The sequence below is a fragment of the Physeter macrocephalus genome, chromosome 11, assembly GCF_002837175.3.
Source record: "Physeter macrocephalus isolate SW-GA chromosome 11, ASM283717v5, whole genome shotgun sequence".
Taxonomy (NCBI): domain Eukaryota; kingdom Metazoa; phylum Chordata; class Mammalia; order Artiodactyla; family Physeteridae; genus Physeter; species Physeter macrocephalus.
In genome coordinates, this window is record NC_041224.1 from 153,593,633 (window position 1) to 153,610,761 (window position 17,129).

Sequence of the window (17,129 nt, forward strand, 5' to 3'; positions counted from 1 at the left end):
AAGCCCATGCGCCACAACTACTGTAGCCCATGTGCCTAGAGCCCATGCTCTGCAACAAGAGAAGCCACCGCAGTGAGAAGCTCAAGCACCGCAGCGAAGAGTAGCCCCCGCTCGCCACAACTAGAGAAAGCCTGCATGCAGCAAGGAAGACCCAATGCAGCCAAAATAAATAAATAAATGTATTTTTTTTAAAAAAACAACTTAATGACCTAAAAATAATAATCAGTCACCATCACTCCTGCACCTGCGGGTCAGTTGACTCAGCTGATCAGACTTGGCTGTGGTACCTCTGCTCCACATGTTCCCTGTCCTCCTTGGGCCAGTGGGTTAACTGAAGATGTTCTTGTATCTGGAGAAACAAGAGGGCAGCAGGCCTGTTAAGGCCTAGGCTCAGTATTAGCACGCTGTCATCTCTGTGCATGTGCCATTGGTTGAAGCAAGTCACATAGCTGAGCCCCTGGTCAGGAAGAGGAAAACTGCATTCCAGTCTCAGCGAGGCCATGGCAAGAGTGTGGGTGCAGGAGGGGTGAAGAAGGGATCTTTCAGTCTGCCACAACGTTAAGCATGTATGTTAATTTTATACTCAGAAAAAGGATTTACTGTTTTTAAAAAATCATTCATATATAATATTTTTAAAAACTCAAGTCTGTATATCAATATTGAGATTTTTGCAGTAATTCCACATATATGGGAAAATATAAGCATAAACCTGTACCTCCTGTGTAGATGAAATAGGTTCAAGAAAGTATCTGTTCTCATGAAATACTGAATCTTTACTGAGCATTTCATAAATCATTGAGTTTTACAGGTTTTTTTCAAGTAGAATATACAAAAAACAGCAATATTAATCAGTTCTTTCCCCCTGAAATGGATATAAACATTAATATGAAAAGTTTTAAGTCAGTCCTCTCAGTTATTTATTTGTTCTTTAAAAATACAATCCTTTGATGCATTTGTATACTCTTCCCCAGTTAAGAGTATTCAGTTTGCAAAAGGGTCTTACCCTCAGGAAACATGTGAGCATTTTTGTTTGTTTTCTCTATCCCTTGTTTGTACAGGAAGAATGTACACCTACTCTTTGGTAGCTTTTCAGAAAACAAAGGTAACAGTTCCTTGAGGTTGACCATTATGTAAAGTTTTTCTCTGATTTCATATCAGTTTGGGAAGTTTTTAGATTGTTAATTTTTAATTCGCATATTTTTCTATTGATCTAAGATGTTTGGTGTTAAGTTGGAAGATTAGAAAGTGGGTTTTTTAGATATTATTTTAGTAATATTAATTCATTCAGCAAATATATATTCTGCTCATGATAATTTACATCAGGGGTTAGCAAACTACTGCCCATAACCAAATCTGGCCCGTGGCCTGTTTTTGTATAGGCCTGAAAGCTAAGAATGGTTTTTACATCTTTGAAGAGTTAATGAAAAAGAAAAGAACAAAGAAGAATATGTGACAGAGGCCAGATGTTGACCCACAAGCCCCAAATATTTACTGTCCGGCCCTTTACAGAAAAAGTTTGCTGACCCTTGATTTCCATGGTTAATATTAAGTGTTAAAAGAGTTTGTAGCTTTATTTTTCTACACTTGCATAAAGAAAGAAAATCAAATAAATACCTGCTGCCTTCATTGCCAAGAAGACTACAGAAATTCGTAAACCCCAGTGGTTGCCCTGTTTCCTCTTCATTGGGTTTGGATTTAGTTACAGTGAATCGCCAACCTGGCTAATATTTACTTTGATCAGTTAGTCGGGTTATCATATAATGAAACTTGTCTGACCTCTGAATTACAAAGCTATGGTGAATGAGTAAGTGCAGCTATTACAGAATTTTTATCCTCTTTGGTTATGTATTTCTTTCATAAGCTATTCAAGAAGCCTTAGAGTATTAGGAAAATGGATATAATTGTAAAATCAGTGACAAAATGCCAGAGAAACACAGACAATGCCAAGTATCTTGTTTAAAATTGCTTACCATTACTGGATTGGACTCAGGTTGCTGCTGGCTTGGTTTCTGCTGTCACCCTGTATGGCCATGTTTCGTACGTAGTTTTGTATTATTGTTGGTGTATCTTCAGGATAAATTCCAAAAGTGTTATTGCTGGGTCAGGGGGTAAATGTCCATGTAGTTTTGTTAGATGTTACCAAATTCCCCGCCATGTTTCATCCTACCTGCAGTATGTAAGAGAAGCTCCATTTTAAAGTATTCACATTGCCTCTTAATTAAAATGTGACAAGATGTGTGTGTATATCTAGAGTTATATAGATATATTGATATATATGTATTTTTGTGGAGGGGACATAGAAAAGGCAGTTGACTATCCATTTATGTTTATTGCTTTTAACTTTTTTTTTCTTATTCCCTGTATATAACACAGTTTAGCATTATTGAAAATCCCAGAAGTAAGACATAACATGAAGGGAACATATTCGTTGCATCTTTCGAATTATAGTAATTCATCCGATGCTTTGTGAGCCCCAGTTTGTCCTCTAATTTAGTTCCAATAAGTAGTTTACACCAGTGAATTCACACTATTTTAGGATATTCAACTAGTCGAGCTGTTGTTTCAGTGCAATCTTGCTGGCCTGAGCAATTTTCCTTCTGGTTACTTTTCAGGCATTATAAATAACCATGAACAGTTGTATTATAGCAGCTGCAGTTTGAAAGCTACAGTAAATGTCCAGTTTCAGAATTTTTTTTTATCTGCCAAAATCAAAGACAACCTTTTGTGGTTTTTATTTTTTTAATAAATTAATTTATTTTTGGCTGCCTTGGGTCTTCGTTGCTGCGCGCGAGCTTTCTATAGTTGCGGCGAGCGGGGGCTGCTCTTCGTTGCGGTGTGCGGGCTTCTCATTGCGGTGGCTTCTCGTTGCGGAGCGAAGGCTCTAGGTGCGCAGGCTCAGTAGTTGTGGCGCACAGGCTTAGTTGCTCCGCGGCATGTGGGATCTTCGCGGATCAGGGCTGGAACCCGTGTTCCCTGCATTGGCAGGCAAAGCCTAACTACTGCACCACCAGGGAAGTCCCTGTAGTTTTCTCTTTAAAAAAAAAAAAAAAATATTTATTTATTTATGGTTGCGTTGGGTCTTCCTCTTCGTTGTGGTGTGCAGGCTTCTCACTGTGGTGGCTTCTCTTGTTGCAGAGCACGGGCTCTAGGCGCACAGGCTTCAGCAGTTGTGGCGCGCAGGCTTAGTTGCTCAACAGCATGTGGGATCTTCCCGGACCAGGGCTTGAACGCATGTCTCCTGCATGGGCAGGTGGATTCTTAAGCACTGCACCACCAGGGAAGCCCCGTCCCAGTAGTTTTTAATATGCGTTTGCTTCTGATTGTTAGGGATTCTTATGGTGACATTAAGAAGATTGGTGATTTGTGTGGAGAAATAACAGTCTGCTCTCTATTCGTGAGCTTTCCTTCTGTGTTTCCAGTCCTTACCTGGATTTTTGTCTTTTCTCAACAGCAACAATGGTATGGTTGGTGAATATGGCAGAAGGAGACCCAGAAGCCCAAAGGAAGGTATCCAAAAACTCCAATTATAATGCACAAAGTAGGTGGCTTTTATTTGGTAATTTCCTGGTTTTCATGGTCATTGTCATCTTATGAGTTATGAAGCAGTGATCTTTTAACCACTTTCTTTTGAGAATCTCCTGGAAGCTGTGGTAATACCTAGCAAACACAGATAAATATTTGAGTTCACATGCTCCAAACAATCAGCCAAGGCACGCTAGGTTAAGAATTTCTACCTTTAAACACCATTAATTCCAGTATGGAAAGGTTCAAGCTGAGGCTATGATTTTAAAAAGGTAGAATAAACACTCTCTTCAAACATGTAAAAATGAGAACTTCTTGTCTGACAAGTCCAGGGTAACTGAAATATAATTTGATTTGAGTTGTGATAATGTTTATGTTGAGAAGATAAAATATTCCAGGTGGACATGACTTTCTGGAGGAGGGTAAGGATGATGACCTAGGATGGGAGATTGAAAGGCCCACTTGTGGATACTACAGAAGATGTTAAGGCAAACACAAGTTAGGAGGAGTTATAATTAGAAAAGTTGAGGAATAACAGCACAATATCAATAGTCAAAAAAGAAAGGAAACCTTTTGTTTGTCTGTTTTTAAGAAAAACAAGGACTAACCTTATGAGGAAGCTGACAAACACAGGCGGAATAAAGGTTGGTCAGAGAAGAAAAAAGGGCCTTAATTGAGTTGCTGTTTGTCAGGAAAGGGAGAGTTTAGGTTTTCTAGAGCCAAGAATACTGCTGTTTTAGCATTTGGGTAACTGCAAGGAGGACGCTTTCAACTTAGAATTTGTGTATTTGGGACCGAAAGATATTAGGCCCATTCTGCAGTGAGCGAGGCAGCAAAACAGGGTGGCATTAGACCAGCAGTAGACCTAGTAGAGAAGTGGGAAATAGAGGAAACAGTTGCTCCAGGTCTGGTTGTTGTGTTAACCTTGTTAAGCTAAAGAAAATGGAAAGATTAGTTGTCTGTGAGTATATATGTATATATATATGGGAGTATGAGTGTCTTTTGGGTACATCAAGATTTTGTTCTTTTGACAAATGTTGATTGAGCACCTAACTGTGTGCCTAGTATTTGTTAGACACTGGGGATATAGCTCTGAACGAGAGGTCCCATTCCTGTGGAGTTTATAGCCTATTTGGGGAGACACGCATGTTGAACAAATAATTCATTCAGTTTATGATAAGCACTACAAAGGAGAAGTGTAAGTTGCTATGAAAGTTTATAGTGGAAGAATTTCATTTATTCTGGAAAGTCAGGAGGGCTTCCCTGAGGAAGTGATAACAGGAGATGGCCAGCCAAAGAGAGGAAGAAGAGCTTTCCGGAAGAGGAAGCACCATGGGCAAGGGCCTTGAAGTGAGGAGGAGCTGGATGAACTGCCGAGCTCTTCAGTGGGAGTGTGGTTGGTGTTTTGGGTGGGCGTTCTTTTTTTTTTTTTCGGTACGCGGGCCTCTCACTGTTGTGGCCTCTCCCGTTGCGGAGCACAGGCTCCAGACGCGCAGGCTCAGCGGCCATGGCTCACGGGCCTAGCCGCTCCGCGGCATGTGGGATCTTCCCAGACCGGGGCACGAACCCGTGTCCCCTGCATTGGCAGGGGGATTCTCAACCACTGCGCCACCAGGGAAGCCCTGGGTGGGCGTTCTTAATTGTGTTGACTCCCCTCACATTGTTTAGCATTCCTGGCCCCTCACCCACTAAATGCCAAGGGTAGCTTCGAGGTTTGCAATAACCAAAAACTCCCCATCCTAGTTATTTTCAAACACCCCATGGAAGGGAGGTGCTACCCTCAGTTGAAAACCTCTGTGTTATAGGAACTAGAAGTTAGTTTGGAGCAAGGGGGTGTAGGATTCCAAGAGGGATGTCTGTAAAGGAAAAAAGTAGTAGAACTCAGAGGTTGCCCAAGTGAGCACCTAAGATAAAAACATCAAGATACAGCATTATGAGCATGCTATTTATAATTAATTATGGAGGTAAATGCCAAAATAAACAGCTGAAAGGGTTGAAGGTAGGGTGAGGATCAGGAGTGAGGAGGGATAGGGCAGAGCAGGGGCTGATGTTTTTATTTCTAAATCGTATACTTTAATGATTTTATAAACTAGCTCATAAAGCAGAAACTAACACACCATTGTAAAACAGTTATACTCCAATAACGATGTTAAAAAAAAAATAAAAAACTAGCTCAGGGAAGATTCAGGTTTTGTGGAGACCTGGTTAAGAAAACAATGCAAATTAAAAATACAAAATTGCTAGAGCCCCTTTCAGAAAAATGTCCATGCAAGCGAGAGGCCTGAAGTATGCAAGCTTCATTTATTCATAGTAGATGAATAAATATGAACATGTATTAATTTTATAAAAAATAAATGAGAAAAAAGAGTATTATCAACTTCACTTATGTATTTTAATTATTTTTGATGTATGGAAGGTTCTTGAGACAGTCATGTTATACTCACAATTTTCAGTCAGACCAAGTCATTATAACAAAATGACTAGCCCATAAAAAAATTCACCCCCTCCTTCCCCATCCTCCCAGCCCCCAATAGTGGTCTACTTTTATAACTTAGTCACTGAAGCCAGTGGTGAGTGCCATCAGTTAGTGAGTGCCAGCAGCTCCAGGTGCAAAGATCAGAAGAAATGTTCTCTCACCTGACCAGAAGTCCTGAGGTGTAGGCATTTGCACGGCTGGCTAATTTTATGACTCGATAATTATCAGGGGCCCCAGTTCTTTCCTGTCTTCCTGCTCTGCTACCCTTAGATATGAGCTTGGTCCTCAGCCCTCTGCTCCTCATGGCCACAAGATGATGACTGCAGTGCCAGGCATCATATCCAGATAACACAACATCCAGGGGAAGAAAGGGGCTGTTTGTGTCTCCTTAAGTCTCTCTCAAAGAGTGAGAAAATTTTTCCCCAAATTTCCAGCAGACTTTGTCTCACCACACATTGGCTGGTACCAACCCCACAGCTTTAGAGCTTTCACTGGGAAGAGGAATTGTAGGATGACCACACTTAGCTTGGACTGAACTGGATTTACCACCAGAGTCATGGGTGGGAGGTGGAATCCCACATAAATCAGTACTCTGCCCTCAGGAAAAAAGGGGAGAAATAGCTGTTGGGGAAGCAACCAACAGGCACTGAAATAACCCGTGATTTGTAGTTTAAGAGCCATCTAACCCACCTAGTTACAATGAGAGGTAATTACTGTTTCCATGTAACTTTCTTAAAGATATTAAGAGATTTTTCTAAATATTACACCTGTGATGTTCACTTTTTCTTGAAGGCACAGAATGTGAGTCACAAGACCCTGTGACAGAGAGTGATGATGGTGGCTTCAGCGAAGAGTGGGAAGCCCAGAGGGACAGTCGCCTGGGGCCTCATCACTCTACGGCTGAGTCGCGATCTGCTGTACAGGATCTTTCCAGCAGCATCCTGGCCAGTGACGACCCAGAGGAAAGTATGTGCCTTTCTCTACATTGGAAATGCATGGATTCCTTTAGGTGCTGCAGTATCAAACTCTCCCAAAATAAAATGAATCAAAGTGTTACAGTCTAATTCTAAACAGCAGTGCAGCTTTTAGTAGGAAATAACAATAGTTGGTGCTTTTCTCATAGTTAAATTTGTTAATGGACCAAATTCTGCACCTCAGATTTTTGAAATTATCCCTTTACAGGCTGATCTTTGGCATTGATTTTATAAGGTAAAAAAAACATTTTTAATATTATTCTGATATGACTTCATGTCTACAAAATTTTCATTAATATATTTTACTCTTGCTGCACAGAGACCTATGGATTTAAATGCTTCACCCTTTTACATTGTTACTGCCCTTTGTTGGCAAGCACTGTATTTTATTAATTTTAAAGAAAATCAAAGGGATTTAGGTTCTCTGCAGAAATGTAAGAGTTTGTTCAGTGTCTAAGGTGTGCTGTCACTGGGATTCAGGTCAGTACTTGGGGCTTCTTAGGGTATTAGCCAGTAGAGCCCCCTGGTTAGGGCTCAGTCATCTCTTTACTTAGTCTTAGTTACAGAGGTTATTTACTGAATAAGAAGAGATTAGCACATTTCCCAACTAAGTTACCCTCAGTTTTTTTGTTTTCACAAAAGTGAAACGCTTGATTAAAATATTACAGCGAAAATATTAAGTAGTTTCAAAGAAACAGACACCTAGATTCCTTAGTTTCTCTAATCACTATTAATTGTGACCTTGACATTATCCTTCAGCTTGAGCAGAACACTTCTTACAACTCACCATTAGTCTTTTACCTGGGTCAGAACCTGGGCAGATCCATGACTTTGGTGCTGGGCGAGTTTTCCAGATTTTAGAGCCAGCTGCAGCCTGCAGCTTTCACACTCTGGGAAACCAGACACAGCTGCCTCCTCTTATGGCCAGCCTTGAGCTTGCATTTGCTGATATTTTCTCTGCCTTCAAAGTTATCACTGTAATTAGGTTGCCTCTTCTGTTCCTTTCCTCTTTTCTCAAAGATGCATAGAGCCAAAAGAAAGAAATATAGCTGTTAAGCATAGCTGCAGTGTGATTCTTTCACGACTGCCTTTCCTACTTGAAGATTCTCTCTCCTGATCATTTCTTCATGTCCTTCTCTTCATCTCTAAATTTTTTTTTTTTTTTTTAAGAAAAACCCAAGTATTGCCCCTTCTAACTTCAGATTAATATTTCCTTTATCTGGGACCAATATAAACTAATAATTGATATTCTTTCTTTATCTTAGCATCCAGAACACACATAACCATATCTGATTGCATTAGTGTGTTAAACCAGAGTTGTTACTTACAGAAAAGTCTCAGTTTACAATAGAATTTTTTTATTTTTTTTTATTTTTTTTTCTGTACGCGGCCCTCTCACTGTCGTGGCCTCTCCCGTTGCGGAGCACAGGCTCCGTGGCCACGGCTCACGGGCCCAGCCGCTCCGCGGCATGTGGGATCTTCCCGGACCGGTGCACGAACCCGTATCCCCTGCATCGGCAGGCGGACTCTCAACCACTGCGCCACCAGGGAAGCCCTACAATAGAATTTGACATGTAAAGGCACATGTGTCTTCCAGAACAACCTTTTAAAAATCAAAAATTAATCAGAAAGCTGAACACTGAGAGTTTTTAATTAGAAATGTAAAACATGTTTATTCAATGTGCAGTTGGTATTCTAGTGAATTTCAAACTACACTTCTTCCAAACATCATGCCAATAGCAAGCCTCAGTGTACTACTGATAGGTTTAAAATTTATCAGAGTAGTGAAATTAACCTGTTGTTTCCAGGAGTAGAAATTTAACTCATAGAGGTTCTATAACCTCAAGGGAAGAGTGGGAGATGGATTTTGTTATTTTCTTCAAGTGGAGGAAGAGGTTTTAGTAGTTAAAACACAAAATAATAAATTTCAGGAAGTTTTTTATATGTTTCTGTATTTAAAAGATAGTTGGAAATATTCATTATTTTATTATGTTACAGTTACATTTAAGCTATGCATATATTCTGCTAGATGTCCTGTAGCGAAATCTTACAATTAAAGTAAATATTCACCATCATTTATTATTTTTACCATGTCTTGTGTTTGGTAGACCTGCAAATGCCACTTTTAATACTAAAGGAACTCCATCATTACTTAAAATTATTGTTCAGAGTTGGCCAAAACAAAGCAAAACAATAGGAGACCTAGATAGCAGTAAAACAACTAGCATCCAATCTCAGCATTAGCACTTGGCAGTGGAATACTGATAATACTTTATGTCTAACTTAAGCAGTTTCCATTGCTATGATTTTAGTTGTTTGGCCGTGGCATATCTTTACTGAATAAATCAAAGAAGCTGTTTAAAAAAAAACATATTCCTGAGCAACATGATTTTTCTTAGGTTTTATATACTGATTCATTCAGTCTCTTCTGGTTATGGAATATAACTTGTTGCTTTAGTAAGTGCCTAAAGAAAAAAAATTGATGGTTACTTCTTTGTTTCCTGACTCTTTTAATTTTGCTAATAAAATATATCTATATTTCTCTCTCCATTAAAATGAATTCTGTAGAGTATAACTATAGCATTTGCCATAATATTGTTATTATTTAAACAAACATAAGCCTTTAAATGAAAAAAATGTGAGGCTATAATTTTAAGCTTGATTTGGTACATTATATTTGTTTATTTTTTGATACCTGTGTTGAGACATAATTCACATACTATACAATTCACCCATTTAAAATGGTGACATTAGTATATTCACAGAATTGTTCAACCATCACCACAATTGATTTTAGAACATTTTCAGTACCCCATAAAGAAACCCCATACTCCTTAACATCACCTCTTCAATCCCTTTCATTCCCCCCAATTTAAAATGGACAGTGCAATGGTTTGTTTTTTTTAAAAATAAATTTATTTATTTATTTATTTATTATTTATTTTTGGCTGTGTTGGGTCTTTGTTGCTGTGTTCAGGCTTTCTCTAGTTGCGGCGAGCAGGGGTGCACAGGCTTCTCATTGCAGTGGCTTCTCTTGTTGCAGAGCACAGGCCCTAGGCACATGGGCTTCAGTAGTTGTGGCACGCGGGCTCAGTAGTTGTAGCTCCTGGGCTCTAGAGCTCAGGCTCAGCAGTTGTGGCGCACGGGCTTAGTTGCTGCATGGCATGTGGGATCTTCCTGGACCAGGGCTTGAACTTGTGTCCCCTGCACTGGCAAGCGTATTCTTAACCACTGCACCACTGGGGAAGTCCACGATGGTTTTTCTTATAGTTGTGCAACCATCACCACATGCTAATGTTAGAATATGTTCATTACCTCAGAAAGAAATCCTGTACCCATTACCCCTATTCCCCCCAGCACCAACAAATATACTATCATAATAGATTTGCCTCTTCTGGACATTTCATATAAATGGAATCATACAATATATGGTTCTTTGTACTGATTTCTTTCATGTAGCATTATGTTTTCAGGGTTTATCTATGTTGTAACATGTATTAGCATTTCGTTTCTTTTTTTTTTAACATCTGTATTGGAGTATAATTGCTTTACAATGGTGTGTTAGTTTCTGCTTTACAACAAAGTGAATCAGTTATACATATACATATTAATTGTGACCTTGACATTATCCTTCAGCTTGAGCAGAACACTTCTTACAACTCACCATTAGTCTTTTACCTGGGTCAGAACCTGGGCAGATCCATGACTTTGGTGCTGGGCGAGTTTTCCAGATTTTAGAGCCAGCTGCAGCCTGCAGCTTTCACACTCTGGGAAACCAGACACAGCTGCCTCCTCTTATGGCCAGCCTTGAGCTTGCATTTGCTGATATTTTCTCTGCCTTCAAAGTTATCACTGTAATTAGGTTGCCTCTTCTGTTCCTTTCCTCTTTTCTCAAAGATGCATAGAGCCAAAAGAAAGAAATATAGCTGTTAAGCATAGCTGCAGTGTGATTCTTTCACGACTGCCTTTCCTACTTGAAGATTCTCTCTCCTGATCATTTCTTCATGTCCTTCTCTTCATCTCTAAATTTTTTTTTTTTTTTTTAAGAAAAACCCAAGTATTGCCCCTTCTAACTTCAGATTAATATTTCCTTTATCTGGGACCAATATAAACTAATAATTGATATTCTTTCTTTATCTTAGCATCCAGAACACACATAACCATATCTGATTGCATTAGTGTGTTAAACCAGAGTTGTTACTTACAGAAAAGTCTCAGTTTACAATAGAATTTTTTTATTTTTTTTTATTTTTTTTTCTGTACGCGGCCCTCTCACTGTCGTGGCCTCTCCCGTTGCGGAGCACAGGCTCCGTGGCCACGGCTCACGGGCCCAGCCGCTCCGCGGCATGTGGGATCTTCCCGGACCGGTGCACGAACCCGTATCCCCTGCATCGGCAGGCGGACTCTCAACCACTGCGCCACCAGGGAAGCCCTACAATAGAATTTGACATGTAAAGGCACATGTGTCTTCCAGAACAACCTTTTAAAAATCAAAAATTAATCAGAAAGCTGAACACTGAGAGTTTTTAATTAGAAATGTAAAACATGTTTATTCAATGTGCAGTTGGTATTCTAGTGAATTTCAAACTACACTTCTTCCAAACATCATGCCAATAGCAAGCCTCAGTGTACTACTGATAGGTTTAAAATTTATCAGAGTAGTGAAATTAACCTGTTGTTTCCAGGAGTAGAAATTTAACTCATAGAGGTTCTATAACCTCAAGGGAAGAGTGGGAGATGGATTTTGTTATTTTCTTCAAGTGGAGGAAGAGGTTTTAGTAGTTAAAACACAAAATAATAAATTTCAGGAAGTTTTTTATATGTTTCTGTATTTAAAAGATAGTTGGAAATATTCATTATTTTATTATGTTACAGTTACATTTAAGCTATGCATATATTCTGCTAGATGTCCTGTAGCGAAATCTTACAATTAAAGTAAATATTCACCATCATTTATTATTTTTACCATGTCTTGTGTTTGGTAGACCTGCAAATGCCACTTTTAATACTAAAGGAACTCCATCATTACTTAAAATTATTGTTCAGAGTTGGCCAAAACAAAGCAAAACAATAGGAGACCTAGATAGCAGTAAAACAACTAGCATCCAATCTCAGCATTAGCACTTGGCAGTGGAATACTGATAATACTTTATGTCTAACTTAAGCAGTTTCCATTGCTATGATTTTAGTTGTTTGGCCGTGGCATATCTTTACTGAATAAATCAAAGAAGCTGTTTAAAAAAAAACATATTCCTGAGCAACATGATTTTTCTTAGGTTTTATATACTGATTCATTCAGTCTCTTCTGGTTATGGAATATAACTTGTTGCTTTAGTAAGTGCCTAAAGAAAAAAAATTGATGGTTACTTCTTTGTTTCCTGACTCTTTTAATTTTGCTAATAAAATATATCTATATTTCTCTCTCCATTAAAATGAATTCTGTAGAGTATAACTATAGCATTTGCCATAATATTGTTATTATTTAAACAAACATAAGCCTTTAAATGAAAAAAATGTGAGGCTATAATTTTAAGCTTGATTTGGTACATTATATTTGTTTATTTTTTGATACCTGTGTTGAGACATAATTCACATACTATACAATTCACCCATTTAAAATGGTGACATTAGTATATTCACAGAATTGTTCAACCATCACCACAATTGATTTTAGAACATTTTCAGTACCCCATAAAGAAACCCCATACTCCTTAACATCACCTCTTCAATCCCTTTCATTCCCCCCAATTTAAAATGGACAGTGCAATGGTTTGTTTTTTTTAAAAATAAATTTATTTATTTATTTATTTATTATTTATTTTTGGCTGTGTTGGGTCTTTGTTGCTGTGTTCAGGCTTTCTCTAGTTGCGGCGAGCAGGGGTGCACAGGCTTCTCATTGCAGTGGCTTCTCTTGTTGCAGAGCACAGGCCCTAGGCACATGGGCTTCAGTAGTTGTGGCACGCGGGCTCAGTAGTTGTAGCTCCTGGGCTCTAGAGCTCAGGCTCAGCAGTTGTGGCGCACGGGCTTAGTTGCTGCATGGCATGTGGGATCTTCCTGGACCAGGGCTTGAACTTGTGTCCCCTGCACTGGCAAGCGTATTCTTAACCACTGCACCACTGGGGAAGTCCACGATGGTTTTTCTTATAGTTGTGCAACCATCACCACATGCTAATGTTAGAATATGTTCATTACCTCAGAAAGAAATCCTGTACCCATTACCCCTATTCCCCCCAGCACCAACAAATATACTATCATAATAGATTTGCCTCTTCTGGACATTTCATATAAATGGAATCATACAATATATGGTTCTTTGTACTGATTTCTTTCATGTAGCATTATGTTTTCAGGGTTTATCTATGTTGTAACATGTATTAGCATTTCGTTTCTTTTTTTTTTAACATCTGTATTGGAGTATAATTGCTTTACAATGGTGTGTTAGTTTCTGCTTTACAACAAAGTGAATCAGTTATACATATACATATGTTCCCATATCTCTTCCCTCTTGCGTCTCCCTCCCTCCCACCCTCCCTATCCCACCCCTCTAGGTGGTCACAAACCACCTAGCTGATCTCCCTGTGCCATGCGGCTTTCGTTTCTTTTTATAGCCAAATAATATTCCATTGTACGGATATGTCACATTTATCATCCATTCATCAGTTAATGGGCATCTAGATTGTTTCCATTTTGAGCTATTATGCATAGTGTTGTGTGAACATTCATGTACACATCTGTGTGGACATATTGTTTTATTTCTCTTAGGTATATACCTACAAGTAGAATTACTGAGTCATATGGTAACTCTATGTTTAACCTTTTGAGGAACTACCAGACTGTTTTCCAAAGTGTCTGCACCATTTTACATTCCCACCAGCAGTGTATGAGTGTTCCAGTTTTTCCACAGCCTTGCCAACACTTGTTCTTATTTGTCTTTTTGATTATAATCATTCTAGTGGGTATAAAGTGGTATGTCATCATGGTTTTGATTTGCATTCTTCTGATGGCTAATAATGTTGAGTATCTTTTTGTGTGCTTTTTGGCCATTTGTATATTTTTTTGGAGAACTGTCTATTCAGATCCATTTCCCATTTTGGGGGTCCCTTTTTATTGTTGAGTTGTAATAGTTTTTTATGTATTCTCTAGACACAAGTCTCTTATCAGAGAAATGCAAAATTTTTCTTCTGCATTATTTTTAAAAATTCATTTCTATAGCATTTTTTTTTTCTGAACAACTTAATTTCTCTCAGTTAGTTTCTTTTTTTTTAATTTATTTTATTTATTTATTTATTTTGGCTGCATTGGGTCTTCGTTGCTGTGCGCGGGCTTTCTCTAGTTGCGGAGAGTGGGGGCTACTCTTCGTTGCAGTGTGCAGCCTTCTCATTGCGGTGGCTTCTCTTGTTGCGGAGCACAGGCTCTAGAGCACAGACTCAGTAGTTGTGGCGCACGGGCTTAGTTGCTCCGCGGCATGTGGGATCTTCCCGGACCAGGGCTCGAATCCGTGTCCCCTGCATTGGCAGGCGGATTCTTAACCACTGCATCACCAGGGAAGCCCTCAGTTAGTTTCTTAAAGCACTTACTATTTGGAATCAAAAGTATTTCTAAGACTTTCCTTTGTTTAGCCTCTGTTTGTGCCAAGAACTTTTCCTGTATTATTTTTAACACTGATACCAACCTTGTGAAATAGCTCTGTAATCCCCATCTTGTAGCTGAAGAATTTGAGGATTAAAGAAGTTAGTAAATTTGCCCTGGATCACACTAGCACCTAAATAGTAGAGTTGGACTCTTCTCCACAACTGAAACTGGTGAAAGTATTCATCAGTCTGGGAAGGTTAGCAAGTTAAAGGATAACTGACCATGTAATTCATAGTGTCGGAGTTCAGGGTTGTATGTTTATTTTTTCCACTATGGAAGACTTTGCTCTGGCTTCCACGATTTAAAAAGAACAATGGTTTCTCAGTAAGATGTTTTTTTTTTAATTTTTTTTAAATTTTTGACTGGGTTGGGGCTTCGTTGCTATGGGCGGGCTTTCACTACTTGTGGCGAGTGGGGGCTACTCTTCTTTGCGGTTCGCGGGCTTCTCTTGTTGCAGAGCACGGGCTCTAGGCACACTGGCTTCAGTAGCGGTGGCACGTGGGCTCAGTAGTTGTGGTGCATGGGCGTAGTTGCTCTGTGGCGTGTGCCATCTTCCTGGACAAGGGATCGAACCCATGACCCCTGCATTGGCAGGCGGATTCTTAACCACTGCGCCACCAGGGAAGTCCCTCTCAGTAAGATCTTATTAATCAAAACTCTGCCCCTTTCTCCCGCAGACTCTGCTTCTCAAGGCCCTCAACACCTATCTTCCAGAAGTAGTTTCTGTAACTCAGGCAACAAAACTTTAAGATCAGGATCACACTTCAGTTAGGAATAGTTACATAACAACCAGAAAGGTAAAAGCCAGTAGTAAAGCTTAATGAGTTACTGTTGAGCCCCAAGTCAAAGCATATTTTTATTTATTTATTTATTTAATAATTTTTTTTTAAAACAGTACATGTTTATTGTGGAACTTTTTTTTTTTAAATAAATTTGTCTATTTATTTTTGGCTGTGTTGGGTCTTCGTTGATGCACGCGGGCTTTCTGTAGTTGTGGTGAGCCAGGGTTGCTCTTCGTTGCAGTGTGCGGGCTTCTCATTGTGGTGGCTTCTCTTGTTGCGGAGCACAGGCTCTAGGCTTGCAGGCTTTAGTAGTTGTGGCATGCAGGCTCAGTAGTTGTGGCTCGCAGGCTCTAGAGCACAGGCTCAGTAGTTGTGGCACACGGGCTTGGTTGCTCCGCAGCATGTGGGATCTTCCCGGACCAGGGCTCGAATCCATGTCTCCTACGTTGGCAGGCGGATTCTTAACCACTGTGCCAGCAGGGAAGTCCAAAGCATATTTTTAAATACATAGTTTTGTTTATCATTTTGAAAAGAAATTGAAAAGTTAAAAATAATGTTTGACAACAGAAAACCTAGGGCCTTTGCATTTCTGTGTATGTTTTAGGATCAGCTTGTCAATTTCTACAGGCTGATCCTAAAATTTTTTGGAAGTGTAAAGAACTTAGAATACCCAAAATACTTTTGAAAGAGAAGAAAAATGTTGGTGGACTTAAACTATCTGATTTCAAAACTTACTCTAAAGCCGTAGTAATCAAGGACACACATATAAATCAAAGAAACAGAACTGAGAGTCCAGAAGTAAAGCCTTATATTTATGATCAATGATTTTTTACAGAGGTGCGAAAATAATTCAATGGCAAAACGATATAATCTTTTCAACAAATGGTGCCGGGACAGTTGAATATCCACATGCAAAAGAATGAATGGAAACCCCTGTCTCACCCTGTCCATCATGCACACAATCCAAAATTAACCCCAAATTGGTCATAAACTGAAATGTAAGTGGTAAAACTCTAAAACTTCTAGAAGAAAACGTAGGAGAAAAACTTCATGACCTTGGGTTGGGCAAAGAGTTCCTTAATATAACAGTGATACATAGAAGAATATATTGATAGACTGGACTTTGTCAAAATTGAAAACTTTCACACTTCAAAAGATACCATTAAGAGAAGAAGTATTTAGGGAATTCCCTGGGAGTTCAGTGGTTAGAACAACACACTTTCACTGCCGAGGGCACCGGTTTGATCCCTGGTGGGGGAACTAAGATCCCACAAGCCACACAGAGAGGCCAAAGGAAAAAAAAAAAGAGAGAGAGAAGAGGTATTTATATACCCGTGTTCATAGCACTGTTCACAATAGCCATGAGAAGGAAGCAACCTAAGTGTCCACTGGCTGATGAATGGATAGACAAAATGTGGTGCATACATACAATGGGATATTATTCAGCTTTAAAAAGGAAGGAAAATCCAATACATGCTGCAGCATGGATGAGCCAGGACATTATACTAAGTGAAATAAGCCAGTCACAGTAAGACAAATACTGTATGATTCCACTTAAATGAAATACCTGGAGTAGTCAAACTCAGAGATGGAGAGTGGAATGGTGGTTTCCAGGGGCTGGAGGGAGAGAAGAAGGAGGAGTTACTGTTTAATGGGTACAGAGGTTCAGTTTTTTTGTTTGTTTGTTTGTTTGTTTGTTTTTTGTGGTACGCGGGCCTCTCACTGTTGTGGCCTCTCCCGTTG

General features: G+C 39.3%; 1 protein-coding gene across 2 annotated transcripts in view; it reads left to right on the forward strand.

Annotated features, from left to right (window-relative positions):
• The window catches only part of PSEN1 (presenilin 1), an 83,707-nt gene that overhangs the window by 58,961 nt on the left and 7,617 nt on the right, over nt 1-17,129 (forward strand). For both annotated transcript variants that reach the window (XM_007107203.4, XM_007107204.4), the window contains exons 8-9: nt 3,452-3,538; nt 6,791-6,964. In XM_007107203.4, coding sequence (XP_007107265.1) covers nt 3,452-3,538; nt 6,791-6,964 — 261 coding nt within the window. The remainder of the gene's footprint in view (nt 1-3,451; nt 3,539-6,790; nt 6,965-17,129) is intronic.